General features: G+C 43.0%; 1 protein-coding gene across 1 annotated transcript in view; it reads left to right on the forward strand.

Annotated features, from left to right (window-relative positions):
* The first annotated feature begins 8,858 nt into the window (after positions 1-8,858).
* cct3 (chaperonin containing TCP1, subunit 3 (gamma)) overlaps positions 8,859-22,867 on the forward strand; it is a 29,160-nt gene continuing 15,151 nt past the window's right edge. The window contains exons 1-6 of the mRNA XM_083645761.1: positions 8,859-8,945; positions 10,421-10,482; positions 12,492-12,542; positions 17,673-17,735; positions 18,469-18,565; positions 21,861-21,978. Of these exons, the coding sequence (XP_083501887.1) occupies positions 8,918-8,945; positions 10,421-10,482; positions 12,492-12,542; positions 17,673-17,735; positions 18,469-18,565; positions 21,861-21,978 (419 nt within the window). The 5' untranslated portion in view covers positions 8,859-8,917. The remainder of the gene's footprint in view (positions 8,946-10,420; positions 10,483-12,491; positions 12,543-17,672; positions 17,736-18,468; positions 18,566-21,860; positions 21,979-22,867) is intronic.

Raw genomic sequence — 22,867 nt, forward strand, 5'->3', positions numbered from 1 at the left:
TTGCTTAAAATGAGTTTACTTTGCCACATTCAGGTCAGATCTCCTGGAGTAAGGTAAGACATTTGTGGCTTTCTTGTGTGTGACTACCATTGCCAAAATCTGTTGTATCTATCAAACATACTGGCATATTTTGGTGTCAGGTATTTCTTCATTCAGTTTGCATGTTGGCTAACAGTACAGATATTCTGCTCATGTCAGAAACTGGCCTACAGTAAATTCTAACACATAGCAACCATTGGTTATGCACATACATTATTTATTTTTGTTTCAGAAAAGAGAAAAATATTACATTTAGATTAACATTTAGGTTTCAGATGTCATTACGGTAACACTTTCTATGAAGGGCATGTCTATAAGCCATTATCACAAGGCATTATAATGCATTTATAAGGCTTTATAAGACTTGTTATTGTTATAAAGCCTTATGAATTTGCTCATAATGCTTTATAGACATTTTGTACTTTTTACTTATGTTTCTTGTGTGTGTGGCGATAACACCGTCCAATGACCATCATCAATAAGCAGGTTTCCAGCAGCAACTTTTGTTAGTGGGGCCACTCAAATATTTATATTTCTTCTTATTTTTCACAGTGATGGCATCTTACGGAAAGCGTCACAAAGTCCAGCAGTGGCCACGGTCAAAGATCACAGGCAAGTGTCATCGGACACTCATTCCATCGGAGGATGTGATCAAGGAGAAAGAGGTGGGATATTTGGTCTCATAGGCATGGCTAGGAAAATTAACAATAGTCAATTTCAATATTTGAAAGTTAAAAAATGCTAATATGGGTCTGACTTGAACTTACTTTCAATGTGTTGTTTCAATGTTATTATTGTTATTGTCATTATAACATGTCTTTATACAGTTGTCAACAGCAAGAGTCACAAATCCTCTCCTGAATGATGTGATGATGTGTTGTGTGCCACTCATATTGTCATTTCTGGACAAATATTGAACACTGTACACCCCTGTGTCGTTGCATTCAAATGGGTCTTGACTGTTTTTTTGTGTGCACAGTTCGTCCTGGTGATTGGAGACTCCCACCAGATGAATCTATAAAGCACATATACTCATTATACAACCAGTCAGCCAAAGATTTCTGTGACAAAGTAACCTACACGATTCCACAACCACAGTGTGTCCATCAGCCACCTGAAGAAATGTGGAACAAAAAGAAAAAAGTCCCCAAACAACTTAAACGCTCTTATCAACAACGGCCACCAGTATATTCAAAGATATTCTCACAAAATGACAACATAAGCTCAGCAAGTGTGACAGACAAAACAAAGCAGAATGCTACTCAGAAAGTATGCCATAATATTGCCCATGTATCTAATAAGCTAAAGCCAGGCACAAGTAAGGACATATGTAAGACCATATGCAGGTTTGCAAATAATGACAATAATTGTTGGTTAAATGCAACCCTACAGTCCATACTGCATCTAGAAGTTGTACAAGATCAATTTAAACGGTTGACACCTGATTCTATGGTGGCGATGTCATCTATGCCAGGGAATTTAGCAGCTCTCATTCATGCGGTTTTTGAAAATCCAGGGCAGACATTTGATGCTAAAACAATACATGGTGTCACTCAAGAATTAGTGTCATGCATCCAAGGGTTGTCCTTGTCAGAGCACAATGACCCACTCGATTTGATACACAAACTATTAATTTGGTTAAATATGTGTGGTGTCCAAACAACAGTGAGTGCTAAACATACAGACAGATGTGAAAAGTGTGCATTTGGTGTGGACAGCTTCCCTGACGCACCCAAAGTCTTTGAATTACCCCTGCCACAGACGAGTGAGTCTCTCAGGTCTCTTTTCGAACACGCAATCATGGAAGGTGAAGGTCCACAGAGATGTAGAGAATGTGGTTCAACAACAAAGAGACACACATCTTGGATTGCTGCTCCTGATGTAATTACTCTTTCTGTGTCACGTGTTGATAATGGTGGCAGGGTACTGCATACTCCTGTAGCCCCATCTGATGTAATTGAAATCCCCATTGGTGACAGCAGTAAAATTAAGTATAAGTTGTGCTCTATTATTTGTCATAGAGGCTCTGTGGCCAAAGCCGGACACTTCTGGGCACATTTGCTTTATGCCCATGTTGTAATTAAAGCAGATGATGGTACAATATGCATCATAACAACAGCAAACGCAAAGCAACAGGCAAGCAAGAATGGGTACATATTTTTCTATGCCAAATCTAATGATGCACCACTTAATGGTGCACTTAATTTGGAAGATATTGATTCGGCCCTCCCAGTAATAGCGGGCACCCTCTCTAAGATCAACTCTCATCCATCTTATGATCATGATGCAGATGTTCATGTTTTATCCATTGAAAGACCAAATCACAATATGTGTGAGGCCATACCAATCCTAACATTTCTAAAAACTACATCTGCTTTCCAAAAATGCCACACAAGGCTTGCAGCAGCAGCGGTGGAGTCCCCAGCATTGTTTACAATAGCGCTTGAGAAAATCAATGTAGTCAATAATGATTTGGTATCATTAGTTTCTCAGCGATTTTCTATGACAGAAGTATGCACCATGTTAAACAGCTTTGTGAAAGACACCCTTGGGGCTTCTTTCCTTGGAAATGACCTGCTGTGTCTTAAAAGTCTCAGTCGCTATCTTTGTAGTCAATGTGGTGACCAGGCCGTACCATCTAGTAAGACCATGTCACAACTCATAGTGCAGCCACATGAGGTTTCACAAAAAGGCATCTTGGACACACTGGCACAAGAATTCCATGTGCAATATGGCCAATGCAAAACATGTAAGCATGAAATCAAATCATCAGCCTGTAAAGTAATCCACAGCCCACAGTCTTTACTTATCTTGTTAAAAGCCGGCATAGACATTCCCAAAACGTTCACTCTCTCCTGTCTGTACAACCAAAATGATTATGCTGTGTCCAGTGTTTGTGCATTTTTTGACAAGCCACCATATGTGTCATTGTACACCTGTAAAGATCAGGACTGGCATATCATGACAAAGGTATCGAATGACACAGTAGGCTATAGCTTTGAGCTGATGCAGAAAATACTGACCACAGCTAGTTTCTTTTTTGTGTCATACGAGAAAACTAAGAGTGTGAAACACATCAACTTTCAGCAGGTTGGACAAAAACATAAATGCACAGATAGATGCAAACAACAAAAGCAGACAAGTGAGACACAAATGAGACATGTTCCAAAGCTAATGAACACTCATACAGGTACATCACGTCTTTCTGCTGAAGACATTGCTAGTGTGAGGAATGGTGGGTGGCTGAGTGATTGGACGATCGATGTGTACCATCAGCTCTTGCTCTCTAGTGTTGACAAAATGGCACACATTTGTCACAGCACTTTTGTAAGCCAAGAGTTAAGGAGTCTTTGGTGTGATGACATTAGTGTTCTCCCAGATGTACCACGAGCATCACTTAATTGGTGGAACTTTGAGTTGGTGATATTGCCCGTCCATGCAAAGTCCCATTGGGGATCCATCGTCATAGATTTCACCAATAAGACAGTGAAGGATAATGGCATAGTATTAGATGTTGTGATAATGGATTCACTACGTGTGTATGAACAGGAGCTGGTTAAGGTATTCTATCCACTGCAAAGGTACTTAGCCTTACAGTACTTTGCATTGCACGGTAGAAGTACGGGTATCACATTTAGATATGAATGTTATCACAGATGTCCCAACTTCATACCACAAAATGATGGCAACAGCTGTGGTATTTTCACTTGTTTGTTTTCCAAAGCCGTTCTGTTTGATGTGAGCCTCAACACTTTCGAAAGCGAGAGTGGAAAGCGAGAGTGTTTTATGTATGAGTTGTCAGAGGGAAAGTTACTTCTCTGAGTACATAGTTTAAGCATGTACTGGCTTACCTTGGACAAACTACCTAAAAGGCTCTGTTGTGTCTATGTTGTAGGAGAACGGCACAAATGGAGGATGCAAGGGACCCCAACCGACATTTTCAAAAGACACCAGGAGGGAACGTCATTTTGGCTTTGTTTACTTTTTACTTTGGATTTTTTTTTTTAAGTCTTTGTATATTTTGGACATATGTATTTTTCATTAGTTAATAGCATCTTTGCTGTAGACTGATCCTTGCACATTTTTGAATTGCTCTTTTGTTTATTCAGATGCTTTGAACTTTTACAGTAATGTGTTTCTTTCATTATTGATATGTCAGTATTTTTGCATTACTCTATGTATAATAATGTGATACATTGAGTATCCACTTCATTCACATAACCCTGTCTATTGATATATTATGCTCTTTTGCACGTCACTCAGTTAATAGGCTGCCTATAGCCCACACCATGTGTCATAGCAAAACAGTATCAATACAATATCTGTATACCGGTACTTGTGAAATTGTACATATCAGAAAATTCAACAAATCAGATCAGGAATATGATTCAGAGTATGCACTGCATTATCACAACCCTGTCTGTTGGTATATAGAAAACAGAGTTTGTTTTATTTTGTATTCATTTGACTGTGCTATTTATTTTTAATTGATTAAATCTTTCTGTTTCAAATAGAAATGTATATTTTCTGTGCATATACATAGGCAATAGCTTCTGGGTGGGTTTGACGGCCTGGCATGGTTGTTTTTACCCCTCCCCAGGTTAGCTGACAGTGTGATGTCACAGAGGAGGTCTATCAGAGCGCGTGCATACATCGTTTGTGCTGCCACTAGGGGTGTACAGTGTTCAATATTACTCCAGAAATGACAATATGACCTCTGGGCTCTGGGTGGGTTTTTGACGGCCTGGCATGGTTGTTTTTACCCCTCCCCAGGTTAGCTGACAGTGTGATGTCACAGAGGAGGTCTATTAGAGCGCGTGCATACATCGTTTGTGCTGCCACTAGGGGTGTACAGTGTTCAATATTACTCCAGAAATGACAATATGACCTCTGGGCTCTGGGTGGGTTTTTGACGGCCTGGCATGGTTGTTTTTACCCCTCCCCAGGTTAGCTGACAGTGTGATGTCACAGAGGAGGTCTATTAGAGCGCGTGCATACATCGTTTGTGCTGCCACTAGGGGTGTACAGTGTTCAATATTACTCCAGAAATGACAATATGACCTCTGGGCTCTGGGTGGGTTTGACGGCCTGGCATGGTTGTTTTTACCCCTCCCCAGGTTAGCTGACAGTGTGATGTCACAGAGGAGGTCTATTAGAGCGCGTGCATACATCGTTTGTGCTGCCACTAGGGGTGTACAGTGTTCAATATTACTCCAGAAATGACAATATGACCTCTGGGCTCTGGGTGGGTTTTTGACGGCCTGGCATGGTTGTTTTTACCCCTCCCCAGGTTAGCTGACAGTGTGATGTCACAGAGGAGGTCTATTAGAGCGCGTGCATACATCGTTTGTGCTGCCACTAGGGGTGTACAGTGTTCAATATTACTCCAGAAATGACAATATGACCTCTGGGCTCTGGGTGGGTTTTTGACGGCCTGGCATGGTTGTTTTTACCCCTCCCCAGGTTAGCTGACAGTGTGATGTCACAGAGGAGGTCTATTAGAGCGCGTGCATACATCGTTTGTGCTGCCACTAGGGGTGTACAGTGTTCAATATTACTCCAGAAATGACAATATGACCTCTGGGCTCTGGGTGGGTTTTTGACGGCCTGGCATGGTTGTTTTTACCCCTCCCCAGGTTAGCTGACAGTGTGATGTCACAGAGGAGGTCTATTAGAGCGCGTGCATACATCGTTTGTGCTGCCACTAGGGGTGTACAGTGTTCAATATTACTCCAGAAATGACAATATGACCTCTGGGCTCTGGGTGGGTTTGACGGCCTGGCATGGTTGTTTTTACCCCTCCCCAGGTTAGCTGACAGTGTGATGTCACAGAGGAGGTCTATCAGAGCGCGTGCATACATCGTTTGTGCTGCCACTAGGGGTGTACAGTGTTCAATATTACTCCAGAAATGACAATATGACCTCTGGGCTCTGGGTGGGTTTTTGACGGCCTGGCATGGTTGTTTTTACCCCTCCCCAGGTTAGCTGACAGTGTGATGTCACAGAGGAGGTCTATTAGAGCGCGTGCATACATCGTTTGTGCTGCCACTAGGGGTGTACAGTGTTCAATATTACTCCAGAAATGACAATATGACCTCTGGGCTCTGGGTGGGTTTTTGACGGCCTGGCATGGTTGTTTTTACCCCTCCCCAGGTTAGCTGACAGTGTGATGTCACAGAGGAGGTCTATCAGAGCGCGTGCATACATCGTTTGTGCTGCCACTAGGGGTGTACAGTGTTCAATATTACTCCAGAAATGACAATATGACCTCTGGGCTCTGGGTGGGTTTTTGACGGCCTGGCATGGTTGTTTTTACCCCTCCCCAGGTTAGCTGACAGTGTGATGTCACAGAGGAGGTCTATTAGAGCGCGTGCATACATCGTTTGTGCTGCCACTAGGGGTGTACAGTGTTCAATATTACTCCAGAAATGACAATATGACCTCTGGGCTCTGGGTGGGTTTGACGGCCTGGCATGGTTGTTTTTACCCCTCCCCAGGTTAGCTGACAGTGTGATGTCACAGAGGAGGTCTATCAGAGCGCGTGCATACATCGTTTGTGCTGCCACTAGGGGTGTACAGTGTTCAATATTACTCCAGAAATGACAATATGACCTCTGGGCTCTGGGTGGGTTTTTGACGGCCTGGCATGGTTGTTTTTACCCCTCCCCAGGTTAGCTGACAGTGTGATGTCACAGAGGAGGTCTATTAGAGCGCGTGCATACATCGTTTGTGCTGCCACTAGGGGTGTACAGTGTTCAATATTACTCCAGAAATGACAATATGAGTGACCTCTGGGCTCTGGGTGGGTTTGACGGCCTGGCATGGTTGTTTTTACCCCTCCCCAGGTTAGCTGACAGTGTGATGTCACAGAGGAGGTCTATCAGAGCGCGTGCATATGTTTGGCAAGCTCCCACTTTGAACACAAACCTGTCCAGTGTCCAATTTGTAAAGGCTATGCACTCCAGTGAACAGCTTTTATCTATTAAGATAATGAGAAGAACGTTCTCAATGTTATTGAAACAGTTATTGTCATACATAAACATCATTTGTATTATATAGCTTCATTTAAATGCTTAGTTTATTAGTTTAATGTGGAAAATAATGATTTTTCAATCGCCCCTGTCTGCTCTATAATTGTGCAGAATCGTTCTTTTACTTTGAAATTTTTTGAAAAATCTCACCGGAACTTCTTATATTCGCTAGCTCTTATATTCGCTCACAGACACAGGTGATGCTAACGAGCTAAAGAATTCAAACAACGGAGGGACTCCTTCCCTGCTGTTTAGCCAGCTGGTTTTGGTTTGAAGGCAGCAGCGTGTCAAATAATGTATTGGCGGTGAGCAGTTACTGTACTGAGATCAGTGGAGTCCGTAGAAAAACCTTGTCCAGACCTGCTGTGTTGATCTTCACAGCAGCTTCCAGCAGCCTGAGATGGCGACTCATCTCTTCTTCATACTCTGCTATTGTTGTCTCAAACAGGCCAAATATCTCTTCAGCAGCCGCAGCTAGTCTCTGCTTCACCAGCGCTCTCAGCTTCTGGCCTGCAGACATCTTTCCACAGCGAGTGATCGATCAAATAAGTCTCTCCTGTATGAACACACGTTACTGTTTGTAGTAGTGTCACTGTCAAGTTGGCGGCGTTTCGCCAGCTCAAATAAAAATAAGACTTCCTATGTGTTGTTTGCGTTTACAAATTACAAGAGATATTTAGAAAATTATTGTTTTCTTTGTAATCTCATCATATTACTGGCAAAGTTTTATATCCATGAATGTAAGGTGTTAAAAATGAAACCCTCTTTTTACACGTTTAAGAAAGAAGCAGAGTCCTACATCAGAACATTAGCTACCTCATGCAATAGTAAAGCTGTGAAAACCTTGAATTTATGCTCCAATTTTGGCATATTTCTTTTGATAACTAATGTACGACTAATGTAGCATAAAAGCCTTCCCTGAAACTGCAGCCCCGTGGGGAGGGCCGCCTCCCACTTTGAAAACCTCTGGTCTGCTCGGTAATTTATGACATCACTGATGATGTCACAGACAGACAGACAGACATGCAGAGGCAGACATGCATGCATGACATCACCGCTGTCATCACCAATGACATCATAATTGCTCGAGTGACATCACTGATGACATCACTGCATCACAATTGTTTTAATAAAACATCAAAAAACAAAAAAAACATTAAAAAAGGCGTTCATTTGGGAGAACTTCAAAGCCACTCAAATTTCCATTATGATATCATCTGACTTGTTTCACCTAGTGTCTGGTTTCACCGTAAAAGGATGCTAGTCTGGGCACCTTCCACCCCGCTTTTTGTCATGGGGCGTAAACCCCGGACCCAGAATTAACACCGGATGGCAATGCGCCTAACAACGTCTTTGTTGCCGTTAGCTTGACGCGGTGATGTTACCTAAACTAGAGTCTGATCAAAACAAAGCTAGCGTTACATAAAACAAAACGTTTATGCAATATGGCATCTCCGCCACCACCGCCTGACACACCGGTCAAAACGGTGAAAGAGGATTCTGATACTTGGGTCAAATTGTCAAGTTAACGTGAAAGTTGACGAGCTAGAAACGCTGCCATCCGGTCTAGGGCGGGCTCTAGGCGGGAACCAGTAGGGTGACAAAATCAATTGTGGGCGGGAGCCAGGAGAAAGAGCCTGGTGACGCGAAGTTAAAAGGATGCGCCTTAATTTCTTTACCTCGTTGATCTAATTGGTAGAAGCTGCTGTCTATCATGTGAGTTCTCGCAGCCCATTGGTCAATACGTTAACGCGTTTTCACGCGCACGGGCCGCCTCCGTCCTCCCCTCCCTCTTCTCTTGCTTCCCGAACCTTCCAGTCCGACGTTGTCTTGCACGCGCTGTCAAGATGATGGGCCAACAGGTTTTAGTGCTCAGTAAGTATCTGAACACATTATCCTGTTAGTAAACACGCTGTGTTGGTGATAGTGTGTTTGCAGGCTGTGTATTGTTGTGTGTGAGCAGAGGGAATGCTGCACAGAGGCGCATGTGCTTCAGTGTTAGCTTCAATGCTAATGATGTGGCTAGTTAGCTTGGAGCATCGCAGTAAATATATGGATGCTAGCTCGGTCTTACTCATGTGTTCGTTAGCACACGGGCTCAGCTAAGCTAGCTAGCTAGTTAGCCTTCATTCTTCATTCAGAATGAAGGCTAGTCCCGTCCCTGCTTTAAACCAGGATGTGTTAGCCGGCAGGCTTACAAGTACTTCCCGGCTCGAAACATAATGATCAGTAGCGTTATATCCAAGATAACGTTTAGCGTTAGTCTATGTTTATGTTGGCCATTTTGTCTGTAGACATGTGATGCTAGTCGGCTTGTTAATCTGTAGCTAGCTCCGGTAACTTTTCCGTTCATCCTTTGTTGTAAAGCGTTACTGTGACCGCATCTGTCAATGGGAAGACCGGTGTTGTAGCCACTTTAATGGTTTAGCGCACAGGTTAGCACAAATTATTAAATCCCAGTCAGAACTATTAAACAAATCTGCTGTCTCTGTGTGGAAACAGCCAGTCATCCTCCACACCCCGGTCCCCGACACCTGCAGCCCAGTTTAACCTAACACACAGGCACACCAGCTAACGTTAGCTGTCGGTGTTAGCAGTGTGTGTGTCATGTGTGAGTGGTAGCTGTGTCATTGTGGATCATGTTAGCTGTGTGAGTGTTACTGTAGCTGTGTCAGTGTTGTCAGTGTGTGTAACATTAGCTTTGTGCTGCAGCAGCCACACCCACACTGGACCAAAACCACTCAGTCAGGGACTGCAAACTAGAGTCCCTGCTGATGAACTATATGAGCAGATTATATATAGCTAGCGCTGGGTATCGCCACTGATTTCCTGATTCGATTCCGATTCACAAGGTCCCAATTCAATATCGATTCGGTTCGGCATAGTTCAGATACAATGCCAATTTTGAAAGAGGTTCTCAATCACAGAGAACGAATGCTATAAATTGTACGAGGAACCCTCTAACCTGGTGCATTATTAAAATATTGATGTTAACATAAATATTGATCCCAAAGCAGTTACATTAATGTACCTTTTATTTAACATGACAAACACATCACTACATCAGTCAATATAATATAGGAAAAGACATAGATCTCGGGATTTTCTGAATCGATATCTGATCATTCAAATGAAGATCGATTTGAATCAGAAAATCGATTTTGTTAAACCCAACCCTAATTATGTATCGAGTAAATCACAGGTTCACATGCAGCTGTCTCCCTCCTCTGCTCTCCACTCTGCAGTCTCATTAAACAACACCTCCAATAATCAATAATAATGGAAGCAGGTGTGTTTGGATGTATTTCCTCTGGCTGACTTCCTGTCCTTCTCTTCTTCTCCTCCTCCAGATCAGAACATAAAGAGAGAGTCTGGACGCAAGGTTCAGACCGGCAACATCAACGCTGCCAAGGTGAGCTTCAGCAGAGCCGGTCTGAGCCAAGGACCCTAGAAAAGAAGGATAAGACGCGTCACATCACAGTGTTCGAATTTTGCTTTGGCGGGGCCAGTTCTATTGAAGTGAATGGGGCAGGCAGGGTAAGTCCCACTATAAACCTGTGCTGTTTCACTTTTCATTGGAAAAAGCTTCCACCAGATTAAAGAAAACACATTACGTGATGTTGACTGATTTTTTTAAATGTAAATGTGCACAAGTGTTTTCCTTATTATTGGTCTCAAAACAGATCATGGCTCTGTCCAGCAGCTGCATATAGCTCAACTCAAGCCCATTTGGTCCAAAATAGAGCTAGATTAGCTAAACTACATCATGATACAGGACCGAACGGGACCATTTTCTTTAATCTGGTGGAAGCATTTTTCAATCAAATTGAAATGACACATGATGGTTTATATTGGGACAAAGCCTGCTCGCCAGCCTGCTCGCCCCATTCACTTCAATAGAACTGGCTCCAAAGCAAAATGTGAATGCTGTTGATATGTGTTGTCTTATCCTTCTTTTTAGGGTCCTTGGTCTGCGCTGCTTAGTAAAGCTGTTTATAGATTAACAGATGAAGCGTTTCTCTAGCAGGGATGTTGGGGGCTCACTTTAGTTTGCAGTACTAAATATGATTTTAAAAGGTAACTAAACCCTAAAACAATTTTTTTCATCTTTAAAACAATGTACCGTATATGGCTTTTGAGAAGTGTTGCTGAAGGATTCTGGTCAAAATATCCACATTTGAGAGTAAACTAGGCTATTTGCATAAAGTTATGGCCACGCTGTTAAAATAAATCTGATCAGGGGGCACTAATTCACTACATTTCTTATTTTGCTATGTTACTAGGGCTGTCAAAATTGGCCCAAAATTTAATTTGAATATTTACTCTAAACAAAACATATTTGTTCGAATGTATTCAAATACTTTTTATTTTATTTTTTAACCGCACGTGGCAAGGCAAACCAATACAACCAGAGAGCCTTATATAACTACTTGGTATATTTATTTGAACATATACCGTAATTTCCGTACTATAAGCCGCACCGGAGTATAAGCCGCAGCAGCAAAATTGCCTGTTTGTTACATATATAAGCCGCACCGGACTATAAGCCGCGGGTGTTTTAATGTTTTTTTTTTTTTTTTTTTTTTTTTAATTGTGTTTTAATGTTTAATTACCATATGTAAGGGTTCGTGCACAGAGGGGATTGTCTGGAAAGAGATGGCTGTTTGAGGAAGCTCCCATTTATTAACATTTCAACAAAACAACATAACACAACACCACCTGTGTTTTTTTTTACAGTGCACACAGTGTCCGCGGTGTGATGAAAAGAGGGCAAGAGAGGAAATTAAAACAGAAGTGGATTTATAGTTAGAAAGAGTGCTAAAGAAGAGAGAATTCCGTTTTTTTTTTTTTTTTCTGAAAAAATCCATAGATAAGCCGCACCGTTATATAAGCCGCAGGGGCCAAAAAACGGGGGAAAAGCCGCGGCTTATAGTCCGGAATTTACGGTATATATTTTTTTCAACATAAACTCTTTTTTTCATATTTATTCAGTCAGTACTAGTACAGTAGCCTACACTTTGGTAATGTTTTTAAGCAACCAGGCAAACGATGTATGTTTTTATGTTGCCCTCTTGGCCAGGTTTTTTACCTGGTTAAAAAAAATATAATAATAATACAATTGAATATTAATTTTCATATTCAAATATTATTGAAATGCTCATATTCAAATATATAATCGACTCTAGAATATTCTTTGACAGCCCTAAATGTTACTAACCCATTTGTAATGTTTTATTCTTCAAAAGGTGGGCTATCATTCATTCATTGCATCATAGCTATAGTTTCTCTTGCAGTTGTCTAAGCAAAATGTTGTAGTCGGGTAAAGGGGGTACTTGGATTCAGAAATCAGGGAAAGTGCCCTACATAACTCTGTGTGTGTGTGTGTGTGTGTGTGTGTGTGTGTGTGTGTGTGTGTTGCAGGCCATAGCCGATGTGATCCGGACTTGCCTGGGCCCCCGGGCCATGATGAAGGTGAGACAGGAGTCTGCGGCTGCGTTCTGATAGTCTTTTATTCTTAGGAAAGTTCCAGCCTGTGAAAGCCGCGATCGTTGCGGTGTCATTATGCCTCGCCTCCTATTTAAAAGTCACAAGGACGGAATGGCGAGTCATTTTGTTACGCCTTTCGTTCCGCCAGTGGAGGTAGTATCAGCCCTGAATCGACGTCTGTTTAAAAGGGTAACCCTGGAAGACGGGAATCTCAGCTCATTCATGAAAAATGATTGAGGGGAAACCAGATTGAAGTTTTACTATCAGAAATACGTTAACCAAAGCATATCAATACAGCAGTACTGCAGGCTGGGAGTCGAGCAGCTGTGCGCCTCTCGTCACCCACCGTGCCTGACAAGCAGAGACGAGCGAGAGATGAAACATAACCAGACAGTAAGACAGTAGGGCTGCACGATATGAGGAAAAGCTGCGATGTGCGATAACACTGTTCAATATTGCGATGACGATATGACCGGCGATAAATAAAAAAATGCTATAAACAAAAATATGAATGGGTAGGGGTGCTCCGATCCGGCTAAGACACGATCCGATCCGATTCCGATTCCTGGGGTCACGATCCGATTCCAGAATCGAAATGCACTCTTGAAGCTAAAAAAAATCCAAAACCAACAACTTAATTATTTACATTTTTACTTCAATGTAGAACAGTCATTTCTTACACATGAGATTACTTTTAGCCTTTTAGTCATAACGATTATTGAAAGATATTCCATATTCCAGACTGAAATGTTATAACAGAATTGGAGTATTGGCCAGAATGACATGAAAATTTGGACACTTATTCAGCCGGTATCTTGCATGTTGCGTTCAGGTGCACTGTAATTTTTTTTTCCTTTTTTTTTTGCGATAACACGTGACTTTTGCGATGTGTTCATCACGCATTTTCATATCGCGATGACGATGAAAATACGATTAATCGTGCAGCCCTACCAGACAGTCAAACTTTTAAAAGTAGAAACCAAGTGGTCTATATTGACGATGACAATAAGGTTATTAAAAGCAGACTGCAGCTGTTTGATACGCGGGCGTCCAACAGCACCAAAGTCACACCGGCTAAAGTCACGTCCTGCATTCAACATACAACCAAGGGATTTCATCCGCCATTCATTTTCCATCTACAGTTTGTTAAAAGTTCCGTGTAGGTATTTAATTTTAACGTTATACAAACAGAGGGCAGATATGCGGTCGCTATGATGACCAGTTGTGGGCGGAGGCGAGTAAACTTGCGGTGGAAGCAGAGACTGTATCAGGTCGAGACGAGTTAAGACGAGCCGTACTATGCAGTACCATGTGGTGGAAATGAGCCATAACATTACTTCACACACACACACACACACACACACACAAACAGGGCCTGAAATTAGAGCCCGCCACCCGCCAATGGCGGGCATATTTTAGCTTTGGTGAGTTAGGTTTGGCGTCTCTCCGCCACGTGGCGGGTCCCAAAATAGTCGTCATGTAATATTAAAACTGTGTGTAGCCGCCTGTGTCCACCTAGCGTCTTTTTCCCACTGTTAAACGCTGGGAGTGTGCTGGGGAGCGCTGATCCCAGCCACAATATACAAGGAAGCAGTCTAACGTTAGTTCAGTGCGGTAGTATAACATGAGTGCTTCCTGAGGCTGTTTCATTCTGGCTCTGCCGGATAGGCTACCAAACGTGACTCTGGAATGAAATGCAGTCGTCAATTTAGTGGAGGTAAATTTACAGCCTAACGTCGGGCGAATCAATCAATGATCGAATCAATCGCTCGCACTTGTTGCCGACACTGGTATGATACAGTATGAGGAGATAATAGGCTAGTTATCATGTGTGTTTTTGTGCGCAGCTGGCTAACACGAGTGCTTTGTGAGACTGTTTCACATGGCTCTCCCGTATAGGCTACCAAACATGACTCAGGGGCACTTTACACGAGGACGGTTTCCTATGGAAACGGGGAATTATTGTATCGTTAGTGCCTCCCGTTAAGACGGCGACAGCGAATTCGCGTTTAGGAAACGACACATTTTGAAACCACCCTCTAGAGTGGAATTGTTGGTGACGCTTCCCGCTGAGCGCTCCATGTAATCGGTTAGAAACGATAGTCTTCCCAGAAACTCTGACGTGCCTGCACACGTGACACACGCTTGGCAACTAAGCTACACTGCGGCCGACTTCAGTTAAATGTTCATAACGAGCGTTGCTGCTGCGAGGAGCCGATGGCTGTACCCGGTCGGCATTTAACGTTAGGCAAGCACATCGACAGTGTTTTCTCACTGCAGCCTACACAGTAGACAGTGTCAGCACAGCCAGCGCTCCCGATCCTCGCTGCTCGTTAAAGATTTCCAAATAGGCTTATTCTGATAAACTGGTCACATCTATGTAACGTTCTCACCCGAAGAATATTACAACTTTAAAACAGTTTGTTTTTTTTAGCTTGAAAACAGCTTTTTGGCAAGTCTAAAAATTACTACGGTAGCCGTAATCTACTTCCGTGTCTAAAACCCAGAAAGACGATTACGAAATGACGTCATGTAGAAGCGTCCGTGGAGTGACGAGCAACGCCCCGTTGACCATCACAATGCCACCTAGCGACCTGGCATGTACATTACGGCGTTTTAAAAATTCAACAGCGCTCATGTAAACGGGGAGAAGGTGTGAAGGAAACGCTATTGTGTCGTTTCTTCCAGAGACTGTCCTCGTGTAAAGGGCCCCTCAGTCTGGAATGGAATGCAGTCGTCAATTTAGCGGAGGTAAAAAGCGTCTTTTAACCTCTGCTAAATTGACAGCCTAAATCGGGCGAATCAATCAATGAATCAATCGCTCGCGCTTGTTGCCGAGCTCGTATGATGAGGAGATGAATCAAAATGCTTACCACCAATAAAGCCGAAGGAGCCGAGAACGAGTGCAGGAGAGCTAACGCAGGTGCCAGGTGTGAGTGGGAGAGAAAGGTGTGTATCCCAAGTTGTGCACTGTCTGCACTGAGACTGTCGCAGTTATTATTTTAGCTGCGTTGTTTTTTTTTACAACATTTTAAGATCAAGATTGACTTGACATGTAGTAATAGTAGTAATGGTAGCATGGAATGCACTGCCAGAGAAGATCATCAAAGACAAAACTAAGCCAGGCTTTAAAAAGCAACTGAAAAGTCACTTAGCAGCTCAAAAGTAGTAAGGAACATGACGTAGACGCGCGCACGCACACACACACACACCATAGATAGGAATTTTCTTTTCCTTTTTGTTAGGTTGGTGGAGTAGGTATGATATAGGTAGATTATTATCCGGTTTTACTTTATTTTTATTTTGTGTTGTTTGTTATTATTCTCCGTTCATTGTTTATTTTAATGTCTTTGTCCTGTAACTGTCTTTGTCCCAATATTGGCTGTCAATTTGAATGTCTTGTATCGTAATGGTCTGAGTTAATGTCATGTTTTTATGTTATGTGTCGACCCCAGGAAGATTAGCGGCTGCTTTGCAGCCGCTAATGGGGATCCTAATAAAACTCTAAACTCTAGTGATAAGATTGACTTGACATGTATTGATTAATCAATCATCAATCAATATATTAAAATAATTTCCTTTAAATTTTACTCTGGCCTCTTATTTAAGTGTGTATTCTTCAACGTAATACCATATCTACTTGAAATGTACTGAAAAAATTAGGGGTGCACCGATCACGTTTTTTGCCACCGATCACCGATTGCCGATCACCTATGAGAAATATCTGCCCAACCGATCATCGACCGATCACCGATTACCGATTACCGATCACCGATATATATATATATATTTATTTTATATTTTGTAGGCTAAAGGAAACTGCCAACATGAGACAGATGGGAGTTCAACCGTTTAGTTGTCAGTTCTCTTCAGTACAGTACAGCAGTATAGGCTTTTTACAGCATTATGACAGGAATAGTAGGATTGTGTGTGGTCTGGAAAAAGGAGGCAATAAAATATACAAACAGGTCAGTAACCAAGCTTGCTGTTATATAGGCCAATTATAGTGATAATTAACAACTAATAATATATAAATGATAATTAGGTAAACTGTAAGTCAGTTACTCTTAAACACCAGTCTTGAACCATGACTAAAGCCAAAGAGCTCCCACTCATAGAACCGGGGTTATGCACAATAACCGTCATACATTGGGATCCGCATCGAACGAACATCAAAACGACCCGCCCATCGAGGCCGAGTTACAGTGTTATAATTGGCAGCACTATGAGTGCGATCTACATAATGGTGACAGGGTTACATGACGGGAGAAACAACAGAATCACAAGCTACACACGAGGGATTAGAACATGTTACTGTCCAAAGAAAGGAAGAAAGTCCGTCTGAATGGAGCGCACATCCACATAGCAGCACACTTTCGCTTCCTTCAAAGTGCCCGCGGGAACATCAATGCTTGCGTGGAAATTGTCTGTGTGTGCGCGTGCACTACCCCGACTACCACGTTAATCTGGGACTTTAATACACACGGATTTAACAGCATGCAAATGCCTCGGTAGGCGGGAGGACTGGAGGTAACTTCTCTCTGCTGAGTGTGCTCTAATCACCAGCTGATTTGTGTGATTCAAAGACGCAAGAGGTGTGTTGACAGTCTGGTGCGGTGTGTGCATGGAGATGAGTACACTGATGAAAGCAAAGCGTGTGCTTTGCAACACAATGATATAAACGTTAGAGCACAATATGAAAGTTAAACGATAGACATTGAAGACATGAAAATGGGCTGCCTCATGTTTCTCACGTGCAGCATGATCGGCTATGCGATCGGCAACATTAAAGGAATATCGGAAACAGCAGATCACATATTTGAGGTCCAAATCGGCCGATACAGATTGCGTGCAGATCGATCGGTGCACCCCTAGAAAAAATGGATATATATGGATATATGTGACACAAAAATGCGGATTTTTTTTGGCCGGTAAGAAATATGCTTGGCGGGTAGATTTTTTCCATCTACCCGCCACTGGCCGGTGGGTCAAAAAGTTAATTTCGGGCCCTGCACACAAAACAGAGCCCGCGCTATCGTTCTTCTTGGCCCTTTAGTTTTGTTGACAGAAGTAAGTTTAGCATGTGTTCACTGGTATGTCCTTGTGTGTGTTCAGATGCTGCTTGACCCCATGGGAGGAATTGTGATGACCAACGATGGCAACGCTATCCTGAGAGAGGTGAGACAAACAACACCCTGCTCCAATAACATCTCTGCTGATTGAGTTTTATTGTTTCTCAGACTGACTTGTCGTTGAAATCGGGGGATTTCTTTCAGGACTGCAGTGTGTCCAGCAGGAGTGAGACCAGTCAACCTGGCTCGAGTCTCCTCTTTGAATTGGGAAAATTCGCTATTTTCAGCCTAAATTATGAGATTGTAGAATTTTTTTGAGGCACTTGTCCTTCAGGCAACTTACCTTTCACTTGTCTAGGCACAAAATAATTTGAAAAAAAAAGTCATTTTCTAATAGACTTTATTGTTAAACTCAGGTTAGTGTCTCGCCCCCAAATTCTTGTCGACCATATTTTATGCCTGGTCTCTACGGCACTAATCTCTCAACATGCATGTCGATCGATAGGCTATAGTTTTACACACACCAAGTTGTTACTGAAGAGAAGAGAGAGTTATATCTTTGGAAGGGTCGGGTTGCCAGATACAGCAATGTGTTTTCAGCCCAAAGACTGCTCAAAAACCGTCAAAATGCACACAAACCTGCCCAAGCAAATGCAGGACAATCTGGTGACACTGCACACACAGGGTTTGTTGTTTACATGTTGATTACACTGCTAAATGTACATTGGAAACCATGGACAGACCCTCTTATAGACAATTCGCCCCCCTAGTGGCCACACCATGAAAAAAGAGAGCATGTCACTGCAGCTTTATTGTGTAATGTGTTTCCATGGCAACAGATCCAGGTCCAGCATCCCGCTGCCAAGTCCATGATCGAGATCAGCCGCACCCAGGATGAGGAAGTAGGGGACGGGACCACCTCCGTCATCATCTTGGGTAACGTACACAGTACACACACACGTCCGTCCGTCCGTCCTCATCTTGGGTAATGTAGTCATCCTGGGTAATGTAGAAGATGTTTTGGTATAATTATATCACAACCAAATGTTATCAATAACTACAACTACCGTAAATTCCGGACTATAAGACGCACCGGTCTATAAGCCGCACCTTCAAAGGTGACTATTTTTTTCTTCTATAAGCCGCACCGGTCTATAAGCCGCGGGTGTTTTGATGTTTAATTACCATATGTAAGGCTTCGTGCACAGAGGGGATTGTCGGGAATGGATGGCTGTTTGGGGAAGCTCCCATTTATTAACATTTCAACAAAACAAAAGTCAGGTCACTAATCCCCAGACAAAATCACACATTGTGGTATTTTTTGTTTTTTTTACAGTGCACACAGTGTCCGCGGTGTGGTGAAAAGAGGGCAAGAGAGGAAATTAAAACAGAAGTGGATTTATAGTTAGAAAGAGTGCTAAAGAAGAGAGAATTCCGTTTTTTATTTTTTTATTTTAGTTACTCACAGTACTATTGACCAGTCCAACTCAAAAGATATTCGGCAGTTTCACTTTGAGCTCTTGTTCCGCCGCTGGGCACACAGTGTCCGCGGTGTGGTGAAAAGAGGGCAAGAGAGGAAATTAAAACAGAAGTGGATTTATAGTTAGAAAGAGTGCTAAAGATAGTCCGGTCTGGTTATGACGAGTCTCGCTGGGTACAGTACGCCAAAGCGATATCCATTGACTCGATGATGCTGTTGTATGTTGCGCGTTTCTGTTGCACCAACGCGGAGAGGTCCTGCGGGACGAAAAAGCGCGTACCCTCCCAGGTGAGGGGCTTCTTCCCCGCAGCCTGGAGGATGAGTTGACGGTCGGGCCAGCGGAGTAGGCAGATGAAGATGGCCCTCGGTGGCAGGCCGGAAAGAAAGAAGAAAGGAGGAGGAGGAGAAACCGCCACCTCACACACCCCAACTGTTTAATAGTGCCCGGCTCGCATGCCTCTCGGTCGGCTGGCCGGACAATATGCACCCCGCTGCAGCAGCAGCTTCGGGAGGTTTTCTCACTGTGTTCGGGACTTCGGCTCTAACTCGGCCAGATGGCTGGACACGAGTGAAACTCTTCACGGTTGCATTATTTTCTTTAGTGAGTGAGTGGATGGACTTCTGCACGTTTTCAAACTTGTTTTCAAGCTGCTCAAAACCTCTGAGCGATGTCGGACTTAATCGATAGTGTTTCACGGAGTAAAAGTTTAGCCCAAGCGGTGTATCTCCAGCCTCCAGCAGGTGAGTCATTTCCTCATTCATGGCGTGATTGCTTCGTCTTTTTCTTTCTGCTTACCTGTGTTGTGTTATGTTATGTTATGTTATGTTGTTAAAAGAGGGCAAGAGAGGAAATTAAAACAGAAGTGGATTTATAGTTAGAAAGAGTGCTAAAAAAGAGAGATTTTTTTTTTTTTTTTGGAAAAAATCCATAGATAAGACGCACCGTTATATAAGCCGCAGGGGGCAAAAAAGGCCAAAAAACGGGAAAAAAGCCGCGGCTTATAGTCCGGAATTTACGGTAATCAATTCCATCTAATTGATCTTCATATTGTATCAGGTATGCTGCATCAACTAATGGTTGCTTCAGCGACATTCTGCTGTGCACTAATGGATTTTCCAGCCCTGTCCACTGCCTCCATTATCAATTCACCTAGATTAGTGGTTCCCAAAGTGGGGTATCCACCTACGTGGAGGTACTACAGGGGGTACTTGAGAGAAAGGTAAAATAATGTCTCCGGATGGTTAACATCGTTCTTGTTCTCTGGATCCACAACAATGTTGACATCACTTGCACTCTGCATCGGGAGGATTAAAGTTATTAATGTTGTTATTGATATCAGATTCTTCGTCATCAATAACATAAACATCACTGTCTGACACTGTCGGTCTGCGGATACCCCCGGTTTGTTTTCTCTGAAGGGGTCCCCTTTTTTTTCCCTCTTTAGCCAGCGATCCATCATGTTTGCAAGCAGCTGTCTGTATCCACTGAGAAATCAGCAGAGGTAGCCAGCGTTGTTGTCGAGAGAGGACAGTGCGAGCGTGCAATCAGTTTGTTGTCACAGAAGTGAAATTTGGTCGTGTAACGCGTCCGGCCAGTCGGTTGAATGCATTAAGCAACGTTCCGCACCAACATAGATCGGTCCGTGCAAACCAATGCGGGATTATTTCCCCTTTTATAAATTCAAAATAAGTGGGAATTCACAAAAATATGTGCTATTCCCGCAATCCCGCGCCAAATTTCAGGCCCTGAAGGCACAAATACACACAGACCTACCTTCAAACCATGGATATATTATCTCCAAGCTGTTTGGAGTGTTCTGCACTTGCTTGTTTTAGTCTGCGCTGAGTCTCCACTGTGCTGAGCTCCCTCTCTGAACATCTCAGTGATGCTATTGGCTGGGCTCGGTTGGGCTGTTGCGCTGTGAGCTATGTTATTGGCTGGGCCCCACGTGGGGGCACTACAATGCCCCTGCCCGAAAACGTCCAGGGCCACAGCCAAACAAATGTAAACTGCACCAAAATCAGGCAGGGGGCAGCGTCTGTCCCTAAACACACTGCCACAGTATTGTGTGCATGAAAATGTATGTTTTTGTTGGAAAACCTTTCTATAAGGATAAAAAAGGGTTTTTAATGAAAGAGTTGCATAGTATACCTTTAATATGGATGTTATGCTAAGTTAGCATCGATCGATGCTGTTAGCATCAATGCTAGCAGAGATGGCCCGCATTTAGGGCTGCCACGATTATCGCATTAGCGCGGTTATACAAAGTCAAGCTGATTATTGCATAATCGCCCCCCACCTTTTTTTTTTGCTTGTAAAAGTTATGTAATCTGTAGGGTTGCATGCTTGTGGTCAGTTGTTTGTTGATTGTTTGGTTGTTATGCTCCAGTCCGACCAAATTCTCATTTGTCGGACAATCGTTGGTGTTAATAATTTCATAAGAGAAATAAAATTTCGAGAAACGCGCTCCGGAATGAAGTAGCGTGCCGCGGAAGCAACATTGACCTTTTCTGGAAACGCACTCACACACAGGAGCAGAAGTGACATTACAAGCTAGACAGGCAGTTTAGCAGCTATCCAGACTGAAAGGAGAGCAAACAGCAGAGCGTCGGAATTAACAATTATTTGGCTCAGCTATCGAGCACAAACAATGGACGTGTTTCAGCGACTAACACGTTGTGTACCGACCTCTGACGCTGTACTGACCTCTTTACTGGTGGTTGTAATGTTCTGTGCACGTGTGTGTGCAGCTGGAGAGATGCTGTCGGTAGCAGAGCAGTTCCTGGAGCAGCAGATGCATCCGACCATCATCATCGGCGCCTACAGACAGGCTCTGGAGGACATGCTGGAGACCCTGACGGAGATCAGGTACTCACTCACACTCACACACACACATAGATCAGATCAAGGTCACTGCATTAGTGAAATATCCTCTGGCTAGGCTACTACGAACGTAGGTCATAATAACCTGCTGAGTAAAGGGCTCAAACCGCCACTGAGTGACTGAAACTATATTCTGTTAACCAGTTTGAGTCGTGCTCTTTCCACGTCGGCACCCGTTTTAAAATCCGTTAACCGGTTGTTTGCGGTACCTCCAACGAAATGCGGCTATTAGACGCTAATGTTAGCCATTGAGCTAATGGTCTAATTCTCTAATAGGTTGTTTTCATGTTACGTCACGTCAAGGGGTAATTGACTGTATAGTGGGCGAGACATGCAGATCATGCTGGAGGGCAGCCAGCAGCAGGCCACATTTGCTACATAGGAAGACAAGTTGCTGGAAAAACGGCTTCTCATCATTGTATATGGATCATATCCTATACTAGGCATCGTGCGCGCTACGCACGCTTGATTCCTAGTAGGGCTTGGCGATAAAACGATCTCAAAAATGTTCACGATAAAATCTTATCATAGATAGATACAGACAGATAGATAGATACAGACAGATAGATACAGATAGATAGATAGATACAGACAGAGAGATAGATAGATAGAGACAGACAGATAGATACAGACGGATAGATAGATAGATAGATAGATACAGACAGAGAGATAGATAGATAGATACAGACAGATAGATAGATACAGACAGACAGATAGATAGATAGATAGATACAGACAGAGAGATAGATAGATAGAGACAGACAGATAGATACAGACAGACAGATAGATAGATAGATGGATAGATAGATACAGACAGAGAGATAGATAGATAGAGACAGACAGATAGATACAGACAGACAGATAGATAGATAGA

This window comes from Poromitra crassiceps (genome assembly GCF_964638095.1).
Source record: "Poromitra crassiceps genome assembly, chromosome: 11".
NCBI lineage: Eukaryota > Metazoa > Chordata > Actinopteri > Beryciformes > Melamphaidae > Poromitra > Poromitra crassiceps.